The sequence below is a fragment of the Microdochium trichocladiopsis genome (assembly GCF_020744255.1).
Source record: "Microdochium trichocladiopsis strain MPI-CAGE-CH-0230 chromosome Unknown B0I36scaffold_6, whole genome shotgun sequence".
Taxonomy (NCBI): domain Eukaryota; kingdom Fungi; phylum Ascomycota; class Sordariomycetes; order Xylariales; family Microdochiaceae; genus Microdochium; species Microdochium trichocladiopsis.
In genome coordinates this window covers 2,412,961-2,437,804 of record NW_025763549.1, presented here as the reverse complement: position 1 = coordinate 2,437,804, position 24,844 = coordinate 2,412,961, and the positions used below count along the sequence as shown (strand labels likewise).

The 24,844-nt window shown below is 57.3% G+C and overlaps 9 protein-coding genes across 9 annotated transcripts; 5 read left to right on the top strand and 4 right to left on the bottom strand.

Annotated features, from left to right (window-relative positions):
• Positions 1-137: 137 nt before the first annotated feature.
• On the top strand, positions 138-1,565 carry B0I36DRAFT_350427 (transketolase; the record flags this gene model as incomplete). The annotated part of the gene is made up of 2 exons (XM_046156886.1): positions 138-521; positions 807-1,565. 2 exons carry the CDS (start codon positions 138-140, stop codon positions 1,563-1,565), a joined length of 1,143 nt encoding a protein of 380 aa, XP_046011862.1.
• Positions 1,566-1,773: 208 nt separating this feature from the next.
• B0I36DRAFT_326032 (uncharacterized protein) lies at positions 1,774-2,721 on the bottom strand. The gene has a single exon (XM_046154300.1). It carries the CDS (start codon positions 2,523-2,525, stop codon positions 2,211-2,213), a length of 315 nt encoding a protein of 104 aa, XP_046011861.1. The 5' UTR covers positions 2,526-2,721; the 3' UTR covers positions 1,774-2,210.
• Positions 2,722-3,766: 1,045 nt separating this feature from the next.
• B0I36DRAFT_326031 (uncharacterized protein) lies at positions 3,767-4,770 on the top strand. The gene has a single exon (XM_046154299.1). It carries the CDS (start codon positions 3,954-3,956, stop codon positions 4,608-4,610), a length of 657 nt encoding a protein of 218 aa, XP_046011860.1. The 5' UTR covers positions 3,767-3,953; the 3' UTR covers positions 4,611-4,770.
• A 3,655-nt stretch (positions 4,771-8,425) lies between these two features.
• Positions 8,426-10,410, bottom strand: B0I36DRAFT_326029 (uncharacterized protein). The gene has a single exon (XM_046154298.1). The coding sequence runs from the start codon at positions 9,929-9,931 to the stop codon at positions 8,744-8,746; it is 1,188 nt and encodes a 395-aa protein (XP_046011859.1). The 5' UTR covers positions 9,932-10,410; the 3' UTR covers positions 8,426-8,743.
• A 574-nt stretch (positions 10,411-10,984) lies between these two features.
• On the bottom strand, positions 10,985-11,836 carry B0I36DRAFT_364092 (uncharacterized protein; the record flags this gene model as incomplete). The annotated part of the gene is made up of 2 exons (XM_046158898.1): positions 10,985-11,129; positions 11,181-11,836. 2 exons carry the CDS (start codon positions 11,834-11,836, stop codon positions 10,985-10,987), a joined length of 801 nt encoding a protein of 266 aa, XP_046011858.1.
• Positions 11,837-13,292: 1,456 nt separating this feature from the next.
• Positions 13,293-14,130, top strand: B0I36DRAFT_245481 (uncharacterized protein; the record flags this gene model as incomplete). Its single annotated transcript, XM_046150160.1, has 3 exons — positions 13,293-13,431; positions 13,496-13,824; positions 13,888-14,130. The coding sequence occupies 3 exons, from the start codon at positions 13,293-13,295 to the stop codon at positions 14,128-14,130; spliced, it is 711 nt and encodes a 236-aa protein (XP_046011857.1).
• Positions 14,131-15,719: 1,589 nt separating this feature from the next.
• On the bottom strand, positions 15,720-16,925 carry B0I36DRAFT_244017 (WD domain-containing protein; the record flags this gene model as incomplete). Its single annotated transcript, XM_046150027.1, has 3 exons — positions 15,720-15,889; positions 15,955-16,722; positions 16,799-16,925. 3 exons carry the CDS (start codon positions 16,923-16,925, stop codon positions 15,720-15,722), a joined length of 1,065 nt encoding a protein of 354 aa, XP_046011856.1.
• Positions 16,926-17,964: 1,039 nt separating this feature from the next.
• On the top strand, positions 17,965-20,374 carry B0I36DRAFT_244501 (phospholipase A-2-activating protein; the record flags this gene model as incomplete). Its single annotated transcript, XM_046150062.1, has 2 exons — positions 17,965-19,501; positions 19,572-20,374. The coding sequence occupies 2 exons, from the start codon at positions 17,965-17,967 to the stop codon at positions 20,372-20,374; spliced, it is 2,340 nt and encodes a 779-aa protein (XP_046011855.1).
• Positions 20,375-23,162: 2,788 nt separating this feature from the next.
• Positions 23,163-24,206, top strand: B0I36DRAFT_245981 (uncharacterized protein; the record flags this gene model as incomplete). Its single annotated transcript, XM_046150200.1, has 1 exon — positions 23,163-24,206. The coding sequence occupies one exon, from the start codon at positions 23,163-23,165 to the stop codon at positions 24,204-24,206; it is 1,044 nt and encodes a 347-aa protein (XP_046011854.1).
• Between the last annotated feature and the right edge of the window lie 638 nt (positions 24,207-24,844).

Below are 24,844 nucleotides of genomic sequence, written 5' to 3'. Positions count from 1 at the left end.
CCTCGTGCTGGGCCTTCCAATCCCTACACTCGACATTCCACTCCCGTCTCGTCGAGCTTGACGTCCTCGCGACAACCCTCTTGACCTTGCTCCCCGGACCAAGAAAAAAAAGTTCCGACAAAGCAACCCCCCAAAAAATGTCGCGATACCTCCGTCCCGCCTCCCGCCTCGCCCTCGCGGCCCGGCCGTGCGCCCCGCGCGCCTTCCCCCGCCTCGCCGCCATCAGCAACACCTCTTCCAGTGCCATCCAGAACCAGCGGAGGACATACGCCGAGGCCAAGGGCGCCACCAAGGACTACACGGTCCGCGAGGCTCTCAACGAGGCCATGGCCGAGGAGCTCGAGCAGAACGAGAAGGTCTTCATCCTCGGCGAGGAGGTCGCCCAGTACAACGGCGCCTACAAGGTCACCAAGGGCCTGCTGGACCGCTTCGGCGACAAGCGCGTCATCGACACCCCCATCACCGAGAGCGGCTTCTGCGGTCTCGCCGTCGGTGCGGCGCTCTCGGGTCTCCACCCTGTTGTAAGTTGGACTGAGTTTGTTGATGCGTGAGGAGCTTTGTGCGGGGAGTGTACATCCGGGACTACGTGGGGACTGTTTAGTTTTCCCCTTTGTGGTCTTGCTCTCACATGGCTAGATGATCTGAGCTCCAAGTGAGCTTCAGAGACATCTGGAGCTGGCCCCTCATGGGCGTGCTTCCACGGTCCATTGTGCCCCGAATCACCAGGCAAACGCCATCAATGCCTTCCTCGACCATGTAGCTGTCAACAGAGCCCCCCAAGCTAACTCGACATGTGTTGCGTCTAGTGCGAGTTCATGACCTTCAACTTCGCCATGCAGGCCATTGATCAGATTGTCAACTCGGCCGCCAAGACGCTCTACATGTCTGGCGGCATCCAGCCCTGCAACATCACCTTCCGCGGCCCCAACGGCTTCGCGGCCGGCGTCGCCGCCCAGCACTCGCAGGACTACAGCGCGTGGTACGGCTCCATCCCGGGCCTCAAGGTCGTCTCCCCCTGGTCGGCCGAGGACGCCAAGGGCCTGCTCAAGGCGGCGATCCGGGACCCCAACCCGGTCGTGGTGCTCGAGAACGAGCTCATGTACGGCGTGTCGTTCCCCATGTCCGAGGCCGCGCAGAAGGACGACTTTGTCATCCCCTTTGGCAAGGCCAAGGTCGAGCGCGCGGGCACGGACCTGACCATTGTGTCGCTCTCGCGCACCGTGGGCCAGTGCCTCGTCGCCGCCGAGGAGCTGAGCAAGAAGTACGGCGTCGAGGCCGAGGTCATCAACCTCCGCTCCGTCAAGCCCCTCGACGTCGAGTCCATCGTCAAGTCGGTCAAGAAGACCGGCCGCCTCCTCTCGGTCGAGTCCGGCTTCCCGGCCTTCGGTGTCGGCGCCGAGATCCTCGCCCTCACCATGGAGTACGCCTTCGACTACCTCGACACGCCCGCCCAGCGCATCACCGGCGCCGAGGTGCCCACCCCTTACGCCCAGAAGCTCGAGGAGATGGCCTTCCCCACCGAGAAGCTGATTGCCGACTACGCCGCCAAGATGCTCAAGGTATAAATTAGCTCCGGCGTGGGAGACGGGACAGTTCTCAATCTCCTGGCTTTTTTTCGATGGTGAGGTGTGGCTTTTGTGAGACACCCACACGACACGACCGAGGAAGTCAGAGCCCAAAGCCAACAAAAAAAACACCATGTACAAGAAACTAAAACGCGGACCTGTATGAATTTGTTCTCATGAGACTGGAGGAAGAAGGGGGGGGGGGGGGGGGGGAGTCATATTGATAAGGTTCCAGGTGTTCTTTTTTTATTATGTTTATTTTTGAGTCTGGTCGGAACGAATAGAGATAATTAGGGAAGAGGCAATGACTCATCAAGATGCATCAGAAGAAATGTCATGAAAGTTCCTCTCTACCCTTTTTTCTTTCTTTCCAGGTGCCTTTTCTGAGTGAAATTAGGACATGCATTTGTCTGACCTCGGCCTCTCTGCGTGTGTGGTGGCCGCGGGTCGGGAAGGAACAACGCGCACGAGCATGGGCCTGGCTCTTGCAGGCCCTTCGCTCTGCTCACTCATGGACGACAGGCATTGCCTGTGTTGCGTCTAATGACCTTTTTTGTCCGTTCTGAGAAAAAGAAAATGCGACAGCGCCCCTGGGCTGGCCCTCCACGCACCCGGTCGGCAACCTGGCTTTACTACCATCCATCTTCATCTCCAACCTCTCTCTCTCTGCTGAGGCGTTTGTGCTGCTGCTGGCCAGGACAAGGTCGGAGGAAGAAGAGGAAACAAAGTTTTCCAATGCGATTCAAGCGCCCCGAGCCGTGCTGCTAACCAGTGTCTTCCGTACGTTATGTAGAATGGGGAGAGACCAGAGGCAGGAGAACCATTGCGTGCGTGGCTCGAAATGCTGCGTGGGCGAGTCATCAGCCATGACGACATGGGCCACGGAGGTGTGGCACGGAGGTGGTTGCACATGAGAGCGACCCATGTGCAGGTCTGAACAACGCTCCAGAAAGCGTGCATTCGATGCAGTCTGAAATGTTATTCTCTTCCCCTAGGTGGTCTGTCTGTCTGTCAGGTCGACTGACACGACACGAATGGGCTTTGCTTCGCAGCTTCTGGAGCTCGAGGATGCATCGTTGTGTACGGCTGAACGAGCGTGTGTGGATGGTGGCCAGCCGCGGTCAGAATTGACAGTAGCCACGGGTCAATAAGAAAATAAAAACGAAGATTGTAGACTATTCTCCACGAGAGCTCCTGGGTTGCGAGGCTTGCCGGCGACGATACCTCTGGTCGAGCACCTCCAGGCCAGGCCCATCGGCGCCGACCACCCCTCCCCGGGCGCCGCCCGGCGAATTCGCAAGCGCCGAAGACTCCGGGCGGCCCCACTCCGAGGCCGGGACCATGGGCCCGGCACACACACCTTTCGTCCCAAACGACAACAACCACAACAATGTCGGTCGGGGCGTTAGGGAGATGGCGGCCCAGGAACAGACTCATACTAGACCTGCGCCACCTGACAGGCTTGACTCCTCCCTCCTGGCGTGGGGTTGGCCTGGCTGCTGCTGCCTGTCCGGGCATACCCTTCCGCGTGCATTCAAGCGTGTGCAAGGCTCAGCCTTCGGGACCACAGCACTCTTGCGTGCCGGCACCAACTCCCCGGGAGGGCGAGCCTAGAAGCCTAGAATTGCCATTGTCATCCTTGTCCTGTCCGTCGTGACTTGTCATTCCCCCGAGCTCGGGTCGTTTCTGCCGTGTCCACGGCCAGACCCTCGCTCCCATCGTCGCAACCCGGCCTCCCCTCCGCCCCTTGCAGGCACCCGCATTGCACGGGAGCAGGCCTGATCTGGCCGCGCCTGCAGTTTCGGGCACACAATCCACAAAGGGAAGGCCGCCTGAAAGCGTGAGGCAAAGCAGGAACATGACGAGGCCCCAGTCTAGGCCCGCGCTCCCCGCATATCCCCCCTTCGTTCCGTTCTCCTCCTCCTTCTCGAGCTGGCAGGCGAGGGGTCTTCCCTGTCGTCGGGTCGCGATGCTGCCGAGCAGGGCTGGGCTGTGCGGGGAGGGCTTTCGCGTCAGTGTGGCGGCGGCTGCGGATATGGGCCCGGCCCGGCTTGTGGGAAGCATGGGTTGCATCATGGCACACGATGCTTGTCGAAAGGAGCACAGTCTCTTGTCGTCGACACCGCCTTGGTGATTTGGGCTGCATATAACACTGCAACCTCCCTGCATACAAGCCACTCTCGAATCTGGCACGATCATCATCGCTAATCATTATCAAGCGCCATCTCGACAACAACAAGAACAACAACACCACCTCACCTAACCTGCTCACAACACCAAGGTGGCGAAAGAATCCTTTTCGGGAACACTACCTCTCCTCGCCAACTAGGAAAACCCCAAACACCGATACCAACAACAACACAAAGAAAAGGAAAGTCCATACACACAATGCCCACCGCCACCACCTACACACCACCTCTCGACATGGACCCCTCGACATGGCAGGCCCACGCGCTCGTCGCGCTCGACCACATTGCCGAGCAGCGCCGCGGTCTGGACGGCGAGCCCGTCAACAGCGCCGCCATCGAGGATCTGCTCGCCGCCTACGACGACGTCGTGTTTGACTTTTCCCCCGGCTCCTCCTCCTGCTCCCCCGGCCTCCGCCTGAGCTGGTACAATCTCGTCGTCGGCAACGTCACGGACGCCGTGCACTCGGTCAACATCCCCTCCTCCTCGCCTTCGTCGTCTTGTGGTGCGTGGGCCAGAGACGCCAGCGGCGGCGGCAGCGGCGGTGGCTTCGTCGCGTCCGCGCTCGTAGCGAGCTTCAAGAAGAGCCCGGTTGATTTGGATGGAGATGATGAGGGATGGGAGCACCTGGACAGTGAAGACGACGACGAGGTCGACGGGCTGGGACAGGGACCGGATATCCAGGCCGTGTATGAGTGGTGCATCGAGCAGGCGCGTGGTCGTCGTGCTGGGTATTCCGGTGGTGGTGCCGGAGATGATGAGAGTCTGGGCGCTGGCGGGCGGCAGAACGTTTTCCGGTTCGAGTTTGGACGGTACGCGAGCTCGGAGATGAGGAGGCGGTTGATGGTCGTTGGCTGAAAGGCACAGAGAGAGATAGGGACTTTTGTGTACTGCCAGCGTTGTGCAAGGGGGAAGTCGGTCGTGGGGGCACTCATGAGCATGAGTTGCCGCGCGGTTTTTTAATTCTTAATATCGCAGTACAGTTCTGAGGCGTGATAATATCAGAGTTTTACTGTCAGACTTTCTACTTCTTATGATTGCTGACAATGCCTGTTCTGCGCTATCTCATCACTTCATCGCACACTTCTCGCCACACGAATCCGTAGTCCAGAGCCACAATCAGCTCAACGGGGCCGGTGATGGCACAGACAAAGGTGAACCAAGGACACGCGTCGGCCAAGCCGCGCTCTGCGAGCCGAGCTGGTGCGTCTCTTTCGTCTGGGTAGTCTCGGCATTGGCGTCTCCAGGCTCATAAAGTTGAATCCCGTGTTTGTAAGGACAGATTCATGGCGTCATTCGGGGTTTTGTGGTGATAGTGACCCATCCACACCAGTCAGCCGGGTAGTCCGACTGCGGAATTGTTGCAACTTCATTCATGATTATCCGCTGCCGACGATGTGGGATGCTGTACCTGTCCGTCATCAGCAGACTGAACCTCTCAGGACCGACCTGGCGGTGGAAGTCCTTGGCTTGAGCTTGAGAGCGTGCCAGGTAGGAGTGTTCAAGGGGAATCTCCAAAGCCGACCACCTCTAACAACCTTTTTATGTTGCTGGGCTTGCTGCTCAAGGTTGGTGATTGTGTCTCCGTGTGCTTCTAGGCGCTGCCTTTAATGCCAAGGGAGTTCGTAGCTATGTTCGAGAAGGCAGTGACCACGGCCACACGCAAGCTCAGCCTAAAGACGAGACCCAACAAGATTAGGATTCGCAATCCGATGACAACGTCAAGTGAGCAATCATCGCCATTGACGCGACCTGGCCCTCAGCTGCGACCATGACAGAAACGATCCGAGGTCCTGGCGTGGCTCATCGTACAGGCTGCGATTGCATCTGCAGTGCAGAAGAAGGCACACTTGAATCACGACGGCGCCAAAAAGAGGATATGCAACCCCAGAACCAAGCCCTCCCGCTTGAGGATCCTCTCAGGAGCGATGGCCACCACTTCTCGCCCGCCGCGCACTGCCAGAGCCAGTCCCTTGCGAGGATGGAGCATCGGCGCCCGCAGGACGAACAAAGCCCCGATTCAGGCCAGCAGGGACCCCTGAATAAATCTGGTCAGCATGACGCACAGAAGGCCGCGGGACCAGGTCTGAACCGCAGGTTCGCCGTGGACAGCCAAATAGCCTGCAGGGAAGCCAACGGCAGGTGGAAGAAAGAGACGGAATTGACTGACCAGACCGGAAACACCACCGTGTCATGGGATCGAGGGCGTCGGCTGCGTCGGGGACTGCACATCCTTGTCCGTCGAGCCACGGATGGGGACATGACAACCAGCTCCTGGACGCAGCCAAACGACCGCAAGCCCGCCGAAGTGGACACACCAGGCTCATAACCTTTTGACATATTATTGTTGTGTTGTTGTCGTTGTCGTTGTTTTTGTTGTGATTGTTGGAGAACTCGACCGTCATAGTCTGGATGTTCTTGTGTGGTTGTGTTGTTTGCGATCCCATCGACCTTCGACAAACCAAGGTGGTGCCTGCCTCTCCGTGTTTGAGGGTGCTGGTGAAGAACATCGGCGCCAGCAACAAATATGTTCCTCGCACTATTTATGTCCCCGCTCCCTCGCTGTCAAGCGCAGCACCTGCCCTCCAGTGGCAACGTGACGACAATCTCGTGGCCTAAATGCAGGAGCTTGATCAGGGAGCTCTCCGGCACCCCTCCCACTGCCTTTCCCCGCACAAATCTGGCCACAAGTTAGATTTTGAAATAAGAACAACGAATTTTCGGAAAACTGAGTGCTGAGCGTACCTTGACTTGCTAGTGCTGGGTAGGCTGCTGGCACTGATGGGAGGATTGGCCACCGCCGCATCACCTTCGCGTTCAGGGCGATTGGATGCCGGAAAGCGATCCAGCCATCTTCTTACTAGCAAGGAAGACAAGTATACGGCGGTGGATGGCGGCCTGCTTGTCACAGGGTGGGATGTTGCTGGCCCAACAACAAAGCCAGGCTCATAACCTTGGCAGGGTATGCATGACCGGATTGGTTTGTGCGTCTAACGTTGTCTGAGTCGTCTTGCTTGGATCAGTGACCGAAGTTGAATGTATTGAAAGTCTGGTTTTTTGTTCTCGATGAGTCAATACTCTTCTCCTTCTAGTAGTCTGAATGAGAAAAGGGTTATGCAAGAAGAGGTACGACTTACACAATTTTCTGCGCCAACTAGACCCCTCTGACCGAAGTGTCGCATCTGTTCGCCTCGAGGACTAGACATGCCCAGGAGACGAAAAGTTCAGGCAGCGCCATGACTACGGTCCTGCACTGGACACTGCTTGTTAATGTCAATGATGAGCGACCTGACCCTGGTAGTTCGGGACGTGCGTGCAAGATGCCGAACGTGAACTCACCCAGAGATGGGGCGGAAAGCCTCCTCCATATGACCAGTGGCTGCTGCTTCTAGACACTTGCACTTTCCACCGCGGTTCAGAAGCCGCCATACCTTTCACAAGGGCCTCCAGCTGATGGCCGCAGGCAGTCTGACCACATCGTTTGTTGCCGCCCGCGAGACGGGAGGACGTGCTTAATCATGGTGTAGCATTGAAAGCGCTGCACATGGATGTGTGTTCGACTCCCCTGCCGAGACACGGGAGTTTTCACGAAAAGGCAAAGAGGTATGTCAATCAGAGCCTCGTGCCCATGGTGTTTGTAACACCGTTTGAAATAGTAACGCTCCCTCAGACCTTTTGTCAAGACATCGATCACGCTGTCTCTAACGGGAAGGGGCATGATCCTGCTTGCTGCCCGCATACAGAAGTCCTAAGACAGCGCACCGATGGAAAAGGGCAGGCGTCGTTCTCCAGGCACCCGGTCTCTCCCCATTCTCTAGACAAACAGGATCTCGCAAACGAAAATTGCTAAGGTGAGCCTAAAAATAAGAAAAAATACGGATGCGCCGAAAACCTATCGCCCGCGGGAAACTCTTCAACAGAAGGCAAGCCGCACGACAAAGGCAGCCCGGCGGACGGTCCGGCCGGCAACCCGGCAGGTCGGCCGCAAAGACACCACCTCCACCACCCACCACACCACCCGACAGACATGCACGCTCCCGTCCTTCAACCCCCAGCGCTAGCAGAAGACAAAATTGCCGAAGGTGCGTAGACAGATAGGCAGACGGGCAATAAACACAACTCTTCACCAAGCACACAAGACACACACAATGGCGAATCCGTCGTGCAGCTTTGTTCGAAAACATTGAATCAATTCCTGTTTTCCTTGCTGTCCCCATGCGACGAGTTCAATTCCATTGTCCCCTTGCTTGGTCCAGCTAATCCCCTCACCTTTTCTACAGCTAGGGATCCGTCGGGTCTTTTGTGTAACCACATCCGCCCCCTCACAACCCCCCCGCACTCCTTGTCACATTAAAGTTGGCTTTTTTAGACTTTTGTGTGCAAAAAATCAGTCATGCTGGGGGGCGACTTTAATGCAGACGTCAAAACGCCATGCAACCAGCCAGCCAGCCTGCCGATCGGGGCTCCTCCGCCTGTGCTGAGCGCTTGGTTGATTGATTCATGCCAGGCTCGCGCGCGGTGGGGAGGGCGCCTTGAAGGGGGGTCCGCGTCGATCTGGTCGGATACATGGCTCTTTCTGTCTTCTGCGTGCATGGGCGGATGTCTGCAAATTGAAAAGTGCTTGTTTGCACATCACCGTTACACATTTCAGTCATGAGCAAAAAGTCTATGGCGTCGCCGATGTCCAGGTGGTTGTGGTGGTGGGTGGACATGATGGATCATCTGCAACATGCATGTGGGTAGCAGAAACAGATGAGAACAGGTAGGCTGTCTTGAGCTTCATGTGGCTCTCTGGTGATATTCCATCTATCGTTCGTCATCGTGGTATCTTGTACGGAGAGCAAAGAAAAAAAGAATTCAGGTGCAACAGGTTTGTACAGTCCTGGTCAAACGCTTCCTCCTCTCCTTCCATGGCTTTTTTGTCCATTACCAATCTTCATTCTCGAACCCTGCTGCATGCCTGCTGCATGCCTGCTGCCCACCACAGAACCTCACGCCGAGGTGGCAGCAATATATGGGATGCCAGTCAGCTTGTAGGCCCGTTCGTCAAGCTTGGCCGGCTTGGCCGGCTTGTCATCATCGTATGGATCGGGCTTGCCGTCCCGCATCATCGTCAGGCCGCCCACATGAGCAGCGTTCGGCCAGTGTGTTGTCCGCAGCGTGTTCTCAAAGGCGCCCTTCTTGCGGATCAGGTCCTCCTGCGTGGCCTCGGCAGCGGGCATGTAGCATGTGTAGGCGCAGAAGCGAGGGTTCTCGCTGGTCGGCGCCTGGTTATAGTGAGGGGTGCGCGAGTCCCAGATGATAAGGTCGCCAGGGTCGGCCTCCACCTTGATCCACTGGCAGCCGTGGTCCTTCAGCCACTTCATGCCGGCGTCGGTGAAGCCGTACCACTCCTTTGTCCACGCCCAGACCTTGTTCTCCTCGTCCTTGAACTCGCGGTGGAACTCTTCCGACAGGAGGTGGGCTCCCTTGCAGACAAGGAGACCGCCGTCGTTGGGGCCATTGGGCAACATGTTGACGAGTCCCTGGAGGCAGCGGAAGCCAGGCTTCTCGGGGTCCTGGTCCTGGTGCGGCCAAGGAGTGTTCTCCTTCATGTCGGTGCGGGTGGGGAATGTGAAGTTGAAGCCGTCAAAGGAGACGATGAGGTCCTCGGTGTCAAAGACCTTCTCAAAGGCACCGACGACGCCAGGCTCGGCCCGGATGTCCCAGGCAAAGTCCTCGTGAGTGATGCCATAGGCGAAGCAGAGACCCTTCTCGTTGATGATGGGCATGTTCTTCTCGACGTAAGTGGATCGGTCGTCCCGCTTGAAGCCGAGGCCGCCCTTGAAGTTCTCGAGATATTCAAACATACGGTTGGCGTAGCCGTCAGCCTTCTCCGTAGGGATGGCGCCCTTGACGACGGCGTATCCATCGCGCATCAGTTCATCTCTGAAGTCGCCATACTTGGCGCCGAGGTCGTTGAAGGTTTTTGCGGGGCCCGAAGGCTTGGGCACAATCGAGGCCATGGCGAGCGGGTTCTGTGTGATATGACTGAAGCTGCGGTTCCGAGACAAGGTATGAAATCGTTGTGGAGGAGGATAGTGATGCGGCAGCTCAGGATGGCTGATGGCCCTGCTCGACAATGCTGCACACTTGTCAGAGAGGCTGACGAGAAGGCGCCGGCGCATTGTTCTTATCATGAGCTGTCGGGATCGGGTGTCGGTAGGGACGACACAGTGACGCCCGCCACGGGTTCAGAGAGTATGGGGAAACATGCTGGCTTTGACGCTCACAGTCTGATACCATTGGCCTTGTGACTGGCTGGGGTAGTGGAGAGGACGCTCCTGCGACAAGGGCATCCGACGGAACCTTCTGAGCCCTGTCGAGATTGTGCGCTAGCGGGCAGATGGACCCGAGCCGCCTCCGTGGCAAACCACCGTGCAGGGAGCTGAGCGAGAGCCATGCATGCCTTGTCGATAGCAGTCACAGGCCACGCTGTTTCCCCAACATGCAGCAGTTGGCTCTCTTGTCAAGCCGAGCGAGCCGACACCATTCACAGCTAGGCTTCCAGAGGGATGGTCGCACGCTTGAGCGACGACACCACCACCACCACCACCACTACTCAGATGGCGGCCACGTGGGTTTTGTCTGTCAGCATCCGTCATTGCCGGCCTCGATGTACCTATGGTATGTCTCCTCGCCGCTTCCGGCTTGCACATCGGGGGGACGATTTGACTGTGGACTGAGTGCTGCGCCCGTGCCCCTTGAATGTATGACTCGGGCCTCGTCTTGGATTGCCGGCGCACACTGTTGATAGTGCAACGTGCAGTGCGAGCTCTATCGGTAGCCCCGCCGAGGCCCACGAAAACCCCTCACACCAGGGAGGCTCAGCGTCCAGTCTGACAGCATCCAGCCAGGGCCTTGACAGGTATGGTCTCTGCATGTTTCGCCGGCCGCTGACAAGCATGAGATCCCGAGGGTCCGGAACATTGCTGCAGGATTCCTCTCAGCTGCTGTTGGTTCATCCGTCGGGACTCGGTGGAAGCTGTTGTCGCACCTGCTCTGGCGTCGCCTCACCTTGCCCTCACGCACTTCGGCGGTCTCGCCGCCAAGGTGGAGCATGCATGGCCTTTTTCCACCAAGCTCGTTGGCATCCACGACCATCCATTCACTGCCGATATGTGGGGTTTGCATATTTGTTCTGAGCCACCGCGCTTCCGACGGATCCCATGCACCATGACAAGGCAAGCTGTTCATCCCGAGCCATCGGGTCGCCTCCAGTGCAAGCTTGTGCTGGTAAAGGTCGTGTATCCCTTGTCCTGTGGGAATTGCACCTTTTCGCAAGCAGCATCAACCGTCTTGAGCCTATCCCAATCGAGATCCTGGGTGTCATGATAGCTTTATGCTGTCAGCATCGGCCCAACTTGCTCGCATCCGACGAGTACTCACTTGTCCCAGACATCATAGCCGGTGCCCACAAAGACAGCCGGGATGGCCTTGGCAATGGCCTGCGAATAGATTTCTCTGTACAGATGGACGCCATAGACGAGGGTCGACTCGTCTACGAGCTCAAATCCCGCCGGCGATTCCACGACATGGTGGCCCAGCTGGCTGATGAAGTCTGCATCGTTGGCCGAGAAGACGGGTTCTTGGAAGAGGCACTGTATGGGAGACTTTTGCTTTGCTTCCAGCAGACCAATGATGCGCAGGAATGCAGCCAGCTGGACGTGCGTCCTCCGCTTGACCTCCCAGGCTCCGTCCTCGGGGTCGAAGGTGCCTATGCCGAAACAGACAGCCCGCTTGATATGGGCGAGGTCTGCTTTTGTGCTGATGATTTCTTCAAGCTTTTTGTGGCAGTCGGATTCGAGCCACTGGTCGTAGATGCGCTTGTGCTGCTCCCGGATGTCCTGAGCTGTGAGATCCGACGCGGTGGCTTGCCTCGGGGTGGGCGTGGCTGTCACCACTCCCGGTCTTGTGGGCATCTTTGCACTCTGTGCTCGTGCCTTTGGTCCGCGGCGTGACTTGCGTTGAACCTTTGTCCACTCCTGTTCGCCGTCATTGGCGGCCAGCGGCTCATGGACCACTTGGGTGCTCTGAGGGCCCATGGCCACACGTAGGAGCTTGATGCTGTAATTTGTTTGATGCCAAGGATCTGGGCTGTGCTTGACTGGCTGACTGGCTTGTGCGAGCGAGCAAGTTGGTAATTCTGCAGCCGTGGCCGAGACTGGCTTGCGATGTCTGGTGTTGTTGCATGTGATGTGAGGGTCGAAATTTGAACAAAGTGCTGGCCAAGCCTGCGTGGGTGATGTGGGGCACTCCTTCCCCAGCACCACAAACCACCTCATGCCTGCACCTGCTGGCGCACATCGCCTCTCGGTGATGGCCTCAAAGCCCAACACGGCTCACACCAAGATCTCTACCGCGCATGCTCGTTGGCATCGCCAGCTGCACAGATGGCCGGCACACAAGTTAGGCCTTCACTTCACAAGCTTATACCCAGCACGGCACCACGGCACCACAGTCGGCGCCACGCGACACGCTCCCGAAGCATAGGTCAGGCACGCCACCACATAACCACGACGCGGAGACGCAGCGCCGAGCGAATCGGCTCCGTCACCGAACGGTGTCGCCAACGACATCCCGGGTCGTGGAATGTGATTCAGTCTGGAAGCCGGCGGTAACACAGCTCCATCACCTCTCGAGGCGCCGTGCTCTGCCCACATCGAGCTCAAGCTCCTCCCACAGTCGACAGAGCAGCACCATCCATCACAGCACCAGATACCCCACCGTCCATCCCGGCCCCCAACCAACCGGTGCCCAGCGGGTGACCTGGCCCCCCTTCCAGGGTCCCTGAGGTTGGCAGCTGCTCTCCCGCACTTAGCTGCTGGCTGCGACAGGGGCACCAGCCAGAGCTGGGCGCTTAACTGCCAGCCACCCCTCCCGCTGGCCACTCACAGCCGGCGCCGCCTAGGGCCCCTGTCTCGAGGACCCTCACATCACCACCCTCTGCCGCTGCCATTGGCTGCTGCACCAGCGAATCACACCCCCTCAGCGAGTCGCCCAGCAGCTCTAACCGCTCTCTCTGCTGCCGCCTGCGATCCTCACTGGCTGCTCTCCTCTGCCAGCAGCCTCCCGTCTATGCCGCCCGCACGGCCATGCAGCATCTCACCGTCGCATCCTGCCATTGGTCTCGCCCCTCAGCGCCTGGCCGCGTCGAGCCTCCCAATATGAGGCGTCCGTCGCCCGCCATGCGACCAGCCTGGCCGCCCGTTCTTCTCCCATTCCTTTCCGCGCAAACCAACATCACGACACTTGTCTGCCAGCTCCATTGGTCTTGATTGCCCAGCAGTCGACCCGCATAGCACAGCTTTGGCCCATAGTCCTCCTGCCACCCGAGAACGAGGCCTCCACCAGAGCAAAGGAGAGAGGCACCTTGTGTTATCTACCGAACAGCCGCATACTTGAGCCGCCGTCTGGTTGTCGCAAGCCAGTGCTGCCCGCCTCTTGTTACAATTCTTTCGTTTCCACAGCACCCACGCCTCGTAGCGTTCAGTAGACGACATGCTTCGTTCAATAATACTAGCCGTGCTCGCCTCAACACTGGCTCAAGCACACATCATCATCTCCTACCCAGGATGGAGAGGCAACAACCTTATCACAAATGAGACTTTCCCCTACGGCATGCAGTGGATGTATCCATGTAAGTCTGCGCAGAAACGGGGGGCACTGCCACGCACGAGACACTCTGGACTAACACGCAGCAGGTGGTGGCTATCCAACAACCACAAACAGGACATTCTGGCCAACGACAGGCGGAGCCGTGGCATTCCAGCCAGGTTGGTTCCAGGGCCATCAGACTGCCTTCCTCTACGTCAACTTGGGCTTTGGCACCGATGGACCTGGTGGCGGCCCCAGGAACATGTCCTTCCCCATGGTCCCGCCTTTCCAGCTTCTTGGTCCCTCCAAGAACCCATACCCTGGCACCGTCTGTCTGCCGCAGGTGCCGCTTCCTGTCAACACGACAGTCAGGGCCGGCGACAATGCCACCATCCAGATTGTCGAGATTGCTGCCCACGGTGCCGCTCTTTTCTCGGTAGGCCTCCTATTCCCAACCTTTACTTGACATACAAGCTGCGACTGACCCCAGCCTCAATAGTGCGTTGACATCACATTCGCCGAGCCAAACGATCCACGAATCGAGAAGGTCAACAAGACCAACTGCTTCAATAGCACCGACTTTGGCTTTGCCGAGCTCTACACCATCACGACTCACGAGCCTGGCGCGTCTGCCAACAAGACCAGCGGCGCTCTGTCGAGGCTGCTTCAGCCCACCGCCTCGGCGTGGAGCTGGTTTGGCTACCTGCCAGTTGTGCTGGGCAGTGTGTGGATGATTCTCTAATTTTTCTGCACGCGAAAGATGCCGAGTACAAGAAAGCCCTTGCATTGGCATTCCAGTATGCCTCTTACTGTATATATTTCCTGTATATGACAGCCTCACCATAATGGGAGCTTCAGCGCGGCCAAGAAGCTGCCATCACACTACTGGCGTTGTTCGGCGTTCAAGGCAATACCTGCCTCTCTGATTTCTCTTTTTCTTTTTTCTCTATTATTCTCGGGTATACACATCGACAACGGGGGACATATAGCCCGTAGACCGCGCACCTTCTTAGCCGCCGTGGTTTTATCTCTCCATACCGAGTTTTCAAACATTTTTCAGATAATGCAGACACCCGACGTTCTTGTCTTAACCTCGCAATTGAACCTCTCTCGTATCATTCTGCCGTCTTGCACAGCTTTTGCTCCCTAAATGCTTGTGTCTCTTCTCAAACTGAACAGTCTGTCTCGGCCCAACTCTACCTACCCCAAACGACCTTTTTTCCTTCCTGATACTACTCTTCGAGCCACCGCACAAGGACCAGTCTAGAGCCCCAGAGCAGAGACAACGCTCTTGAGAAAATTAGACTAGCGGAAATTGTTTGTATGAATTCCAAGGAGTCTTGGTTAAACGTGAAGGAAACCATTTTGTTTCCAAAGGAAAAAGAAGAGGAAAAGAGAGAGAGAGAGAGAGATGATCAAGTAAAAATTATTATTTGAGAAGTTCCGCATGGATGAACGAACCGGGAGCGTGCAGGGGAGCATATACCGTTCGCCCAGTAGACCTATCTCGAAATACTGGGCAGATCACCATCACCTGGCGCAATGATTGATTTTGGCCTTCCCGTTTAGCTGTGGCTGCTGCTGGCGGTGGCGGTGGTGATGGTGGTGAGGTGCTGCTCTTGCCGGCTTTGGAAAGGTGATTTTGATCGACGAGCATAGAGACGAGATTGGACACGATGTCATCTTTGATTCTCGCTGAACGCCGGTGGAAAGGTTTGTGATATGTTGCTCTGGGCAATGGGCATCCACGGGGCGATTGTTCGGTGGGACCGAGTGTCCTTTTGCGCTTCACGGGTACTTTACGCATATCACACAATTTCAAATGCATTCAAGTATGCGCTGATACAGCTTCTTCGTGTTGTTTTCTTTCTCACACAATACTGGCAGGCTATTCCTGGTTTTGACCACATTACAAATGTGATGCGCTTCGATCGTGTCGCCTGGCTGCCATGAGCCTACCATCAAGATCGGCCTGCTGTGGCGCTTACTTCTGATACAGTTCCGTACACGCCCCAAGGTTCTGAGCTGCTGCTCCGTTCAACGGCCAACTGGCCTTGTCAATGTACTGCAAGCTACTGCCTGAGGGGCTGATGTCTACATGCAGGTTCACATCTCCAGACGGAGACGTTTTGTGTTGCTGTTCTCCTCACCAGGACTATGCTGAACGACCAAGTCCATAAAGCAGGACCAAGAGGCGGTGGCGGGGCCCGTATTCCTCCTTTTGGAGGCCAGCATCGGCTGCGGCGATCGTGGACGGCTCAAGCTGAAGCTCTTCGTTCGTTGTTCAACCCACGGCATGCTGATTTTGTGCTGGCTCATAGGGTGTAGTGGCTAGACCTCCTTCTCAGTGGCAACAGCGCTGCCGCCTCGCCACAGACCGTAGTAACCATCACAGTTCTTCCACATCTTGATTGTGCCGTCTTCTGAGCCTGTAGCGTATAGCTTGCCGTCCGGAGAAAAGGCTATCGACCAGACAGGGCCGTGGTGACCTTTGTGGGTGTCTGTGGAATATGTCAGCTTTGTAGTCCGGAATCGACCTGCGATTTGTCTAGGAAATTGCACTTACCGATCTCGACATCATCGTCCCACCGATAGACCTTGGCCCAAGTTGCAGGCATGTCCTCGCCGACGACGATCTTCCTGCTCTTAGGATCGACAGCCACACTAGCCACCTTGTAATCGAGCTTCCTTCTCTTCAATTCATCCATGGCCCGGGGACCGCCCCAGAAATAGACAGACTTGCCCGCAGCGACAGCAAGCACAGGCATGCCGTGACCGACATCTGAAGGCGACGTGTATTGTGGTGCGAGCGCGTTGAATTCGCACGATCCAATCTCGCCGTCAAGCACCTCCTGCTTGATAACTGTCCGGGAAGGCAGGTCGAACCAGCGGATGGTGTCGTTGGAGGCAGTGATCAAGACGTTCGGATCCTTTGTCCAAACAATGAACTTGATAGTCGCCGTATGTACTCCAGCACCGATTTCAAAGGCAGTCGACGCATCAATAGTGACGGAAGCCGGCGCGGAGCCATCACCTGGAGTCTGGGGCTTCTCTGAAAGGTCCCAGAGGCGCAGCTTCTTCTCGTAGCCACCAGTCGCAATCAGATCGGAGTTGTTGGGCGGATAGGCGACGGCTCGGACAATGTGATTGTGTTGCAGCGTGTACAGCGCCTCTCCGGTGTGAGTGTTCCAGACCTTGGCGGTGAAATCGGCGGAAGCAGTTGCGGCTGTTTGGGCATCCGGACTGAGCCGAGCTTGCCACACTGCTCCCTTGTGTCCAATAAACGTGCCGATCCAGTCGCCCGTCTGGCCATCACGGAGCATGGGGTTGTTGTCTGTGAAGGCAGTCGGCGTCAGTAGAGTCACAGGAGAACCGGAAGAGTGTGGGCGAGCGTAGCACCGCATTCTCACCTTTGCAGGCCGAGATCAAGTAGTAGACCTCTTCCCTCTCAAGGGGTGAAAAGTGGATGTGAGGGACAGGTCGGGAGTGGCCGTGGCACGTCAATGGGACGTACTGCCTCTGCGCGTCCGAGGCCATGGTGTCAGGTAGTAGTAGTAGGAGTTCGAGGTCGGAGTTGGGTGGTCTCGATCGTTGGAAAGGGCAACCAGGATGGTAGGGCCGAACGTGAGCGGCACGTGGAAAACGAGGCGGTCGGGTCGAGGTCAATCGCCCAAGAACGGAAGGGGTATATTGAGCAGACAGTGGTATATGTCGGGTCTAGTTTCGCGGTCGTCTGCCTAGGAGGCTGCCGTGTGGAGCGAGTGGTCGAACTGGCGGAGGCGCAAGGGGAATTTTCGTGAGGGTCGTCAAGAAAGTAAGGGCCGGTCGTTGCAAAACTCGTGTGAAAAGTGCCAGATGTTCGAGTAAAGGGGGGCACGACAACCAAACGGCGAAGCAGATGGACGGACTGGAGGCGGGTGAAAACTGCAGAAGGCGCGCAGCCGTAGTCTGGGAGGGACAGATGGAGAAGGCGCTGGTCGCAGAGTGGCGGCGCACGAGGAGGAGGTGGCGGCCTGAGCCGAAGGTGAGGATGCGCAGACTGAATCTCGAAGCTGGACCCTTGAGGCGGAATTCGATGCCACCAGACAGACGCAAGGCCACACTAGGCGAGCCCTCCTGAGCTGGGAGCGGAACGCTGGATTGGAGGGGCTGCACCTGAGGCCGGGTGGGCATGGGACATGGGGGCATGAGACGGCGTCCAGAGGATACAGGCCCTGCCGCAGGGAGTTGGTGGCAACCCAAGTACTGCCTGAGGCTGCTGCCAAAGGGCTCCAAGGTTGTGCCTGGCGCAGCTGCCTCAAACGGGCATCGTGCCTGCCATGGAGGCTAGGCCGCTGCAAAGTGGGGTCGCTGGAGGGGCCATTCCATCATCGTCCACGCTGCTCTCTCCAGACAGCTAGCTCCCCGCAAACGCCATCATACCCGTCGATCGTAGCATGCTGGCGGCGTGCTCGCAACTCCAACCACTTTCTCCTTTTAGTCCTTTCCTCGGCAGTGCCAGTCTTCCTTTTGGCCCGTGACCGACTTCTTGTTATCCTCCAACTCTATCAGTTGTCGCTGCATGCCACAGCCAGTCATGGCACGTCCGTCCGACTTCAAGCTGTCCGCCCAGCTGCTCGCCCACGAGGCCGACGTACGCGACGTCTCCTTCCCATCCGCCGACCTTCTCCTCTCCGCGTCCAGAGACCACACTGTCCGTGCGTGGCGTCGTTCCCAAGGCAGCCCCCCGACATTCGAACCCTCCGTGACCAACAAGGGCACCGAGTTCGTCAACAGTCTCGCCTACCTCCCTGCGTCCTCCGATTACCCAGACGGCCTCGTCGTCTCCGCTGGCACAGACACCATCATAGACATACGCAGTCCTGCTGCCGGCCCATCAGATAACGCCGAACGGCTGTTGATCGGCCATTCTCGAAACATCTGCTCCCTTGCCGTCGTCCCCGGGGCCAACAAGCTCGTCTCAGGCAGCTGGGATAACTCGGCTCGCATATGGAGCATCAGCAAATGGGAGGTGGAGGCAATCCTGACCGAGCATGAAGGCGCCGTCTGGGATGTGCTCCCCATCGACGACAGAACGATTGTCACGGGCTGCGCCGACAAGAGCATCCGCATCTTTGATCCTTCTAGAGCCGTGGCTGGTGAGGTGACCCCCAAGTCGACCATCTCCACGCCCGACATCGTTCGCGCGATATGCAAAGTGCCCGCTGGCCACCCAACAGGCGCCGACATTGCCAGCGGACACAACGATGGCGTTATACGGCTTTACAAGCTGAGCGGGCAGCAGGTTGGAGAGCTGCATGGCCATGAGAGCTTCATCTATGCTTTGACTACATTGCCGACCGGGGAAATCGTCAGCTCCGGCGAGGATCGCACTGTCCGGATATGGAGCGGCACCGAGTGTGTCCAGACCATCACCCACCCTGCCATCTCGGTTTGGACAGTGGCAGCATGCCCGGAGAATGGAGACATCGCCACGGGCGCCAGCGATGGAGTTGTCCGCGTGTTTTCAAGGAGTCCCGAACGAGCCGCAGACGCTGAGACTCTCAGCCAATTCGATGAGGCTGTTAAATCTTCGTCGATACCTCAACAGCAAGTTGGTGGTATCAACAAGGAGAAGCTGCCAGGCCCGGAGTTTCTCACCAGCAAGTCAGGCACCAAGGAGGGCCAGGTTCAGATGATTCGCGAAGAAAATGGCAATGTTACTGCACACCAATGGTCGATGGGTCAGCAGCAGTGGATCAACGTCGGCACTGTCGTGGACGCGGTCGGGAGCAGCGGCAAGAAGACCGAATACCAGGGCAAGATGTACGACTACGTGTTTGATGTCGCTATTGAAGAAGGGCAGCCATCCTTGAAGCTGCCCTACAATCTTTCCGAGAATCCGTATGAGCGCGCGACAAAATTCATCAACGATAACGAGCTATCGTTGAACTTCCTCGACCAAGTCGCACAGTTCATAGTTCAAAATACACAGGGTGCTACGATAGGCCAGAGTGCCGACACGGGAGCTGACCAACACACGGCCAGCACCAACACCCAGCAGCCAGCAAGCAGCAGGACCAAGGTCATTCCCCAGCGGGAATACCTGGACATTACAGCTGCCAAATACGAGCGTGAGTGCAACGGCTTCCCTGCTTGGAGCACCGAAATGCAGACAAGATACTGACCCGCGTTCCCGGACAGCAATTTTCAAAAAGATTGCAAGCATAAATGCTGGCTTGGTCGCCTCGGGCCGCAAAGACCATTCGCTCAACCCGGATGCACAAAACGTGCTGACCCAGCTCAAGCAGAGCCTTGAAGCGGGCAAGCCTGCGGTGACTGAGGAGGCTGCGAAGCTTGTGTTTATGATGTGCACACAGTGGGATTATGCGGACCGCCTCGCGCCCATGGACCTCCTCCGCTGTATTGCGGTACACCCAACAATAGCGAAGTACCGCACGGCCAACGACAGCGATGTTGTCACGATCGCCACGGCGGCGCCGTTCGAAGGCGTGCCTGCTGGTACCGATCCCAACGAGAACTGCTGCATGATGGCCGCCCGTACCATTGCCAACCTGTTCAAGACCCAGGCTGGTAGGGAGACCATCTCACAGCCGGCAGCGGCTAAGGCGATTGACGCTTTCATCAGCCGCGTCCTCGGCTTCGGCGGCCAGCAGGCTGTCGGTGCCTTCAACCGAAATCTCTTCATTGCACTGACGACGGTGTTGATCAACTTGTCTGTGCTTGCATCATGGCGTGTTGGCAGCATCAGCAACGCGGTGCAGGTGCATTCCCTGACATTGCTCTCGCACATTCTACAGAAGCAGACTGATAGTGAGGTGGTATACCGCGCGCTCATTGCGTCGGGCACATTGGTCACGTCTGTGGGCACGGCCGCGCCTGACGCAAAGAGCATGGCTTTCCCAGTGCGTACAGCCAAGGACAAGGCGAGCGAGGACCGGGTTAAGGAAGTTGCCGACGAGCTGCTGTCTCTTCTATCCAAGTAGACTTTGATGGGCATGCAGGCTGTCACGGGGAGCTGTACATAGAGTTGAGGGCGGTATACTCGGGGAACTACAGCGGGAAAACACTTTTCAAGCCGGGAGCTGCGTTATGCATAGCGAATAGACACGAATTACTCCTTGTAAAGCCTGTCTCGGCAGATCTGCAAGGCTTGCCCGGCCCAGATGAAAGACACCCTTGGATGTTTCACCGAGCTGTGCCATGGATCTGCTGGTTGATTACTTGTGTTGAGTGTGTCAATCTGACGCAGAGAAAACTGGTGGCGGTCGGCAGCCGGCAGTCGATCTCATCAGCGGAACAAGGTCTTGAGCCTGTGGTGGGTGGGTGCGCGTGTGGATGTTGTACCCGTGGCGCCTGACGGGCAAGGGGGAGGTGTTTGGGTTTATATCGCGAGACATTTGGCGGCGTAGGTGCAAACCTTGCCTGCCCGCCGAAGACTGTCGTCACCCTCTGCCAATATAGGGACTTGGGGCGAACCGCCTGTCGAGAGTTGGCGGCGCAGGATTTGGCAGGCGAGCTAGGTTTGCCGCTTGACATTGTTTGTGGAGTGAGGCAGGCAGGCAAGGAGGCAGAGAGGGCAGGCGCACAACACCAGACGCACACCTTGCAGCTGCACCTTCCGCAATTCGCCTCGAGATGGCCAGCATCTCCCGCTTCAGATCATGCCCTGTAAGCCTTGTCCTCTGGCGACAATGCCGTCTACACGGTTCGAGTAGAGCGATCAATGCTCTTCTGAGCAGCTTGATGAATGCACTTTGTTCCTCCTTAGGTACCCGGCCGATCTTGACCTTGACTCGACTCAACAATGCACAGGGAGCTGTATGGACGGCCAACGACATCATCACGTACAGGCATCGACACCATCTGACTTACCATTTGGTTCGTTGTCCTCTCCACCTTCACTCTCCTTCCTGATCCGCTGCCACTTTGACGAGAGCCGGCAAGTAGCGCGCGGACAGACGCCTCTCCCGCCCCTCCGCGACGCCACATCCATCCGTCTGCTTCAGCTGCCCGACTCAAATAGACGTCACCTTCAATACACACACACAGACATACACAAACACATATTGTCAAGTCCCGAGACACTGATGTCGTTTTGGCACGGGAAGGTGGTGGCCACTGGGGCTCATAGCGCCTTGTAAGCCCTGCGTTGTCGTCATGCACGGTCCGAATGCAGAGGGATTACGGCATAAGGGCGGTCGCCCACAGGGTTCAAGACAGCAAAGAGAGTGTGTAGGGGGTTTCAGGTCTCGCCAACTGCCGAGGGAGGCGGTAGGCCCTTCTTGTGGTCGCGGCCCTCGTTCACGGTGGCGACCAGCTTTGCTTGCTTGTGGAAGGCATTGCGTTGTGATGTCCAACACAAGGATTTCCGGCTAAACTGTGACTGCGGGACGACCTGGAGAACGGCATCATCTGCACGATGTCATATATATATTATGGCGGCTCCAAGCAGCCACACGACACTTTCTCAATCAGGCACTGATTGACCCTTCAGTGCGTAACTTCGGTGCGGAACGCCGGGTAAGCTCGTCAACAAAGAGGACGGCTAGTATTGACAGCATCAAACCACAGCCGCATTAGGCATCGCCTGGCACGCTAAAACTGTATCTTTGACGGCGGCAACGAAATGACATACCTCGAAATGTGGCTACGGAGAACAACATGCCCGCAGGCACACGGCAACTTTCTGCGGAGTAACGCATTGCGCATTGCGCATTTCGCACATTTGACTAGGGATTTTCATCCAAATTGTCGCCGACGTGCAATCAGGCTTGCGCCGTGTCATGATGGCGGTTCAAGTCGGCAGGCTGAGACAATGAGGCTTGCTAAACAGAGAGAGGGACACCATTAGTGTGTCGAGTCGAGTCAAGCAGAAGGCACCACATCCGACTCCCTGAGACACAAAGGCGAGCCCGTGAGTGGATAGGCTCGCAGCCGCTTCGGTCACTGCGGCTCAATTCCCGACTTTGACGGTCGGGAGGCTCTAGTTACCGCTTTGGTGGCTTACACACTGGGCAGTCCCTGCAACGGCCCGTGACAAGGGGATCTTCTGCCATCATGACTAGCACCACTCTTGGCCTGTCTGTTTTCGGCAGTGCTAAGGGGTCGGACAAGCAGTCTTCCGCTCATGCTGCATAGTGACTCGCGGGGTGTGTCGTCACCGGCTGGGCCAGAAGCCTTGACGTTTGGCTTCGATGCGACTGTCACGCACGATGGGTAGTTCGGTCCTCGCGTCGATCTGTATGATCGTCGCCGGGACGGTGCGTATTCTGCCCAAATGTGCGGCTGTTTTGCTCCGTAAGTGGTGTATTGTCTTTCCCCAAGATCGCCAAAAGCCAGACTTTTAGAATTATACAGGCTATATGCTGACGTGTAGGGTGTTGAGCATCATCGTGAGTGCGTGTGATCATGCCATGACATTGTGCAACAAGCACAGCAAGCGCAAGCCACCGACGACGCCGGTACGAACCATCCCCGGATTTTTAATTTTCTTGAGCCCTGCAGAGCCACATCAGTAAGGTGTGAGGCAACAGGGGACAAGTAGGTTTCACCAAGGATTAAACAGGGTCCACGGCAGGGAGCTTCTATGATATCGCACCTAGCACGGCGTCATATCCCCAGTCCCTGGATCGGAGTCGCCTGCGTATAAGAGTCCTTGTCCTGTCCATCATGCCAAGAATGTTGTACCCTCGTTCACAGCTTGACTTGAGCTTGCGAGCTGTGGACAGCTAAAGCACTCTTCTCTCGTCAATCCCAGCAGAAAACACCGCGATGATATCCTCACACATCCTCGCCTTCCTGGCACTGGCAACATCCTCCGTCCATGCCGCCCCTCGAACTAGCCGCTTCGGCTGCAGAACAGAAGTTAGCGATGAGTTTCTCAACTCGACACGCATCCTGGCCGCCGAGGAAGCCAGCCGTGTCGCCCTCAAAGCCGATCCCAGCATAATCGAAATCGGCGTGTACTTCCACGTCGTCGCCCAAGACACCACCGACGACGGAGGCTACGTCCCCAGGAGCCGGCTGACGGACCAGCTCGCTGTACTCAACAAGGCCTACAAGCCCCAGGGCATAAGATTCAAGCACCTGGCCACCGACTACACCGTCAACGCCGACTGGGCGACCGACCAGGACTCGATGGCGATGAAAAAGGCCCTCCGCCGCGGCTCATACGGCGACCTGAACGTCTACTACCAGACCTCGCTCGGCGAGGGCGGCGGCGACCTGGGCTACTGCTTCCTGCCGCTGGGCCCGCCGGCCGTCGGCACCGACAACTTCATCCAGGACGGCTGCACGATCCTGCACTCGACGGTCCCGGGGGGCTCGCTCGACGGGTACAACCTGGGCCACACGACCACACACGAGGTTGGCCACTGGCTCGGCCTGCTGCACGTGTTCCAGGGCGACTCTTGCGACGCCGACAACCACGGCGGCGGCGACCTCGTCGCCGACACCCCCGTCCAGAGCACCATGACGGACGGGTGTCCCGCCGGCAAGGACTCGTGCCCTGGCCAGCCGGGCCTGGACTCGATCCACAACTTTATGGACTACAGCAGCGACGACTGCTACGTCGCCTTCTCGGACGGGCAGGGCGTCCGGATGAGGAGCATGTGGGACAAGTATCGCGCCGATGCTCCCAGTGCCGGTGGTGGTGGTAGCAGTAGCGAGGCGAGTGTCAGCAGTGCCAGCAGCAGCAGTGGTAACGGCAGTGGTGACGACAAGCAGGACATCGGCAGTATGCTGAGCGCGCTGTTCGCCACGCTGGCTTGGGGACGGGAGAAGGGGGCCGCTGGTGCTGGTTCAAGTGCTGAGTAGAAAAGCGGGCTTTTCTTGAGTGTTTGCTGTTGTGAGAAAAAACGGTTTGATTTCTGCAGTATATATATTTTCCCACACCTTTTTTCTTGTGTCTATGGCCACTATGGGTAAGGTACATGTCGATATTGACGCTCCTTCACAAGTACATATACATCAGACTTTATATAAGCAAATTGGACATTCATGAATCCACAGTGTTCCCAGATGGGCTTGTACGAGTCGCGAGATGTGCAAGCCCGCAGTGGTTTAGTCTGGTCAGTCACCCTACGTAGGTTGGCGCGAGTATCGCTGCTGAGTTAGTCGACGAACGTCAGTGATCATCAAGACATGACAGAGAGAGGGGGGGGGGGGGGGGGGTTAGAGAGACGCGACCAAACGCCCACATGTTTCCGGATACCCCCTGAAGATGCCCAGTCATTGCGGAGTGAACAACAATGTGCCAACCAACCGACAGTCCACTCCCGGCATCAATCATATATGCTTGGGATAAGACCGAGTTCATCTGGGGCGGGCACGTACCAGAGTTCTCTCTCTCCATTGACCGCGGCTAGGTCCACAAATTGCAAGGCAGAAACAGTTCACGAATGCCTGAATGACAACAAGCAACATTTTTCAACTTCTGGTGGGAGACACGTTTC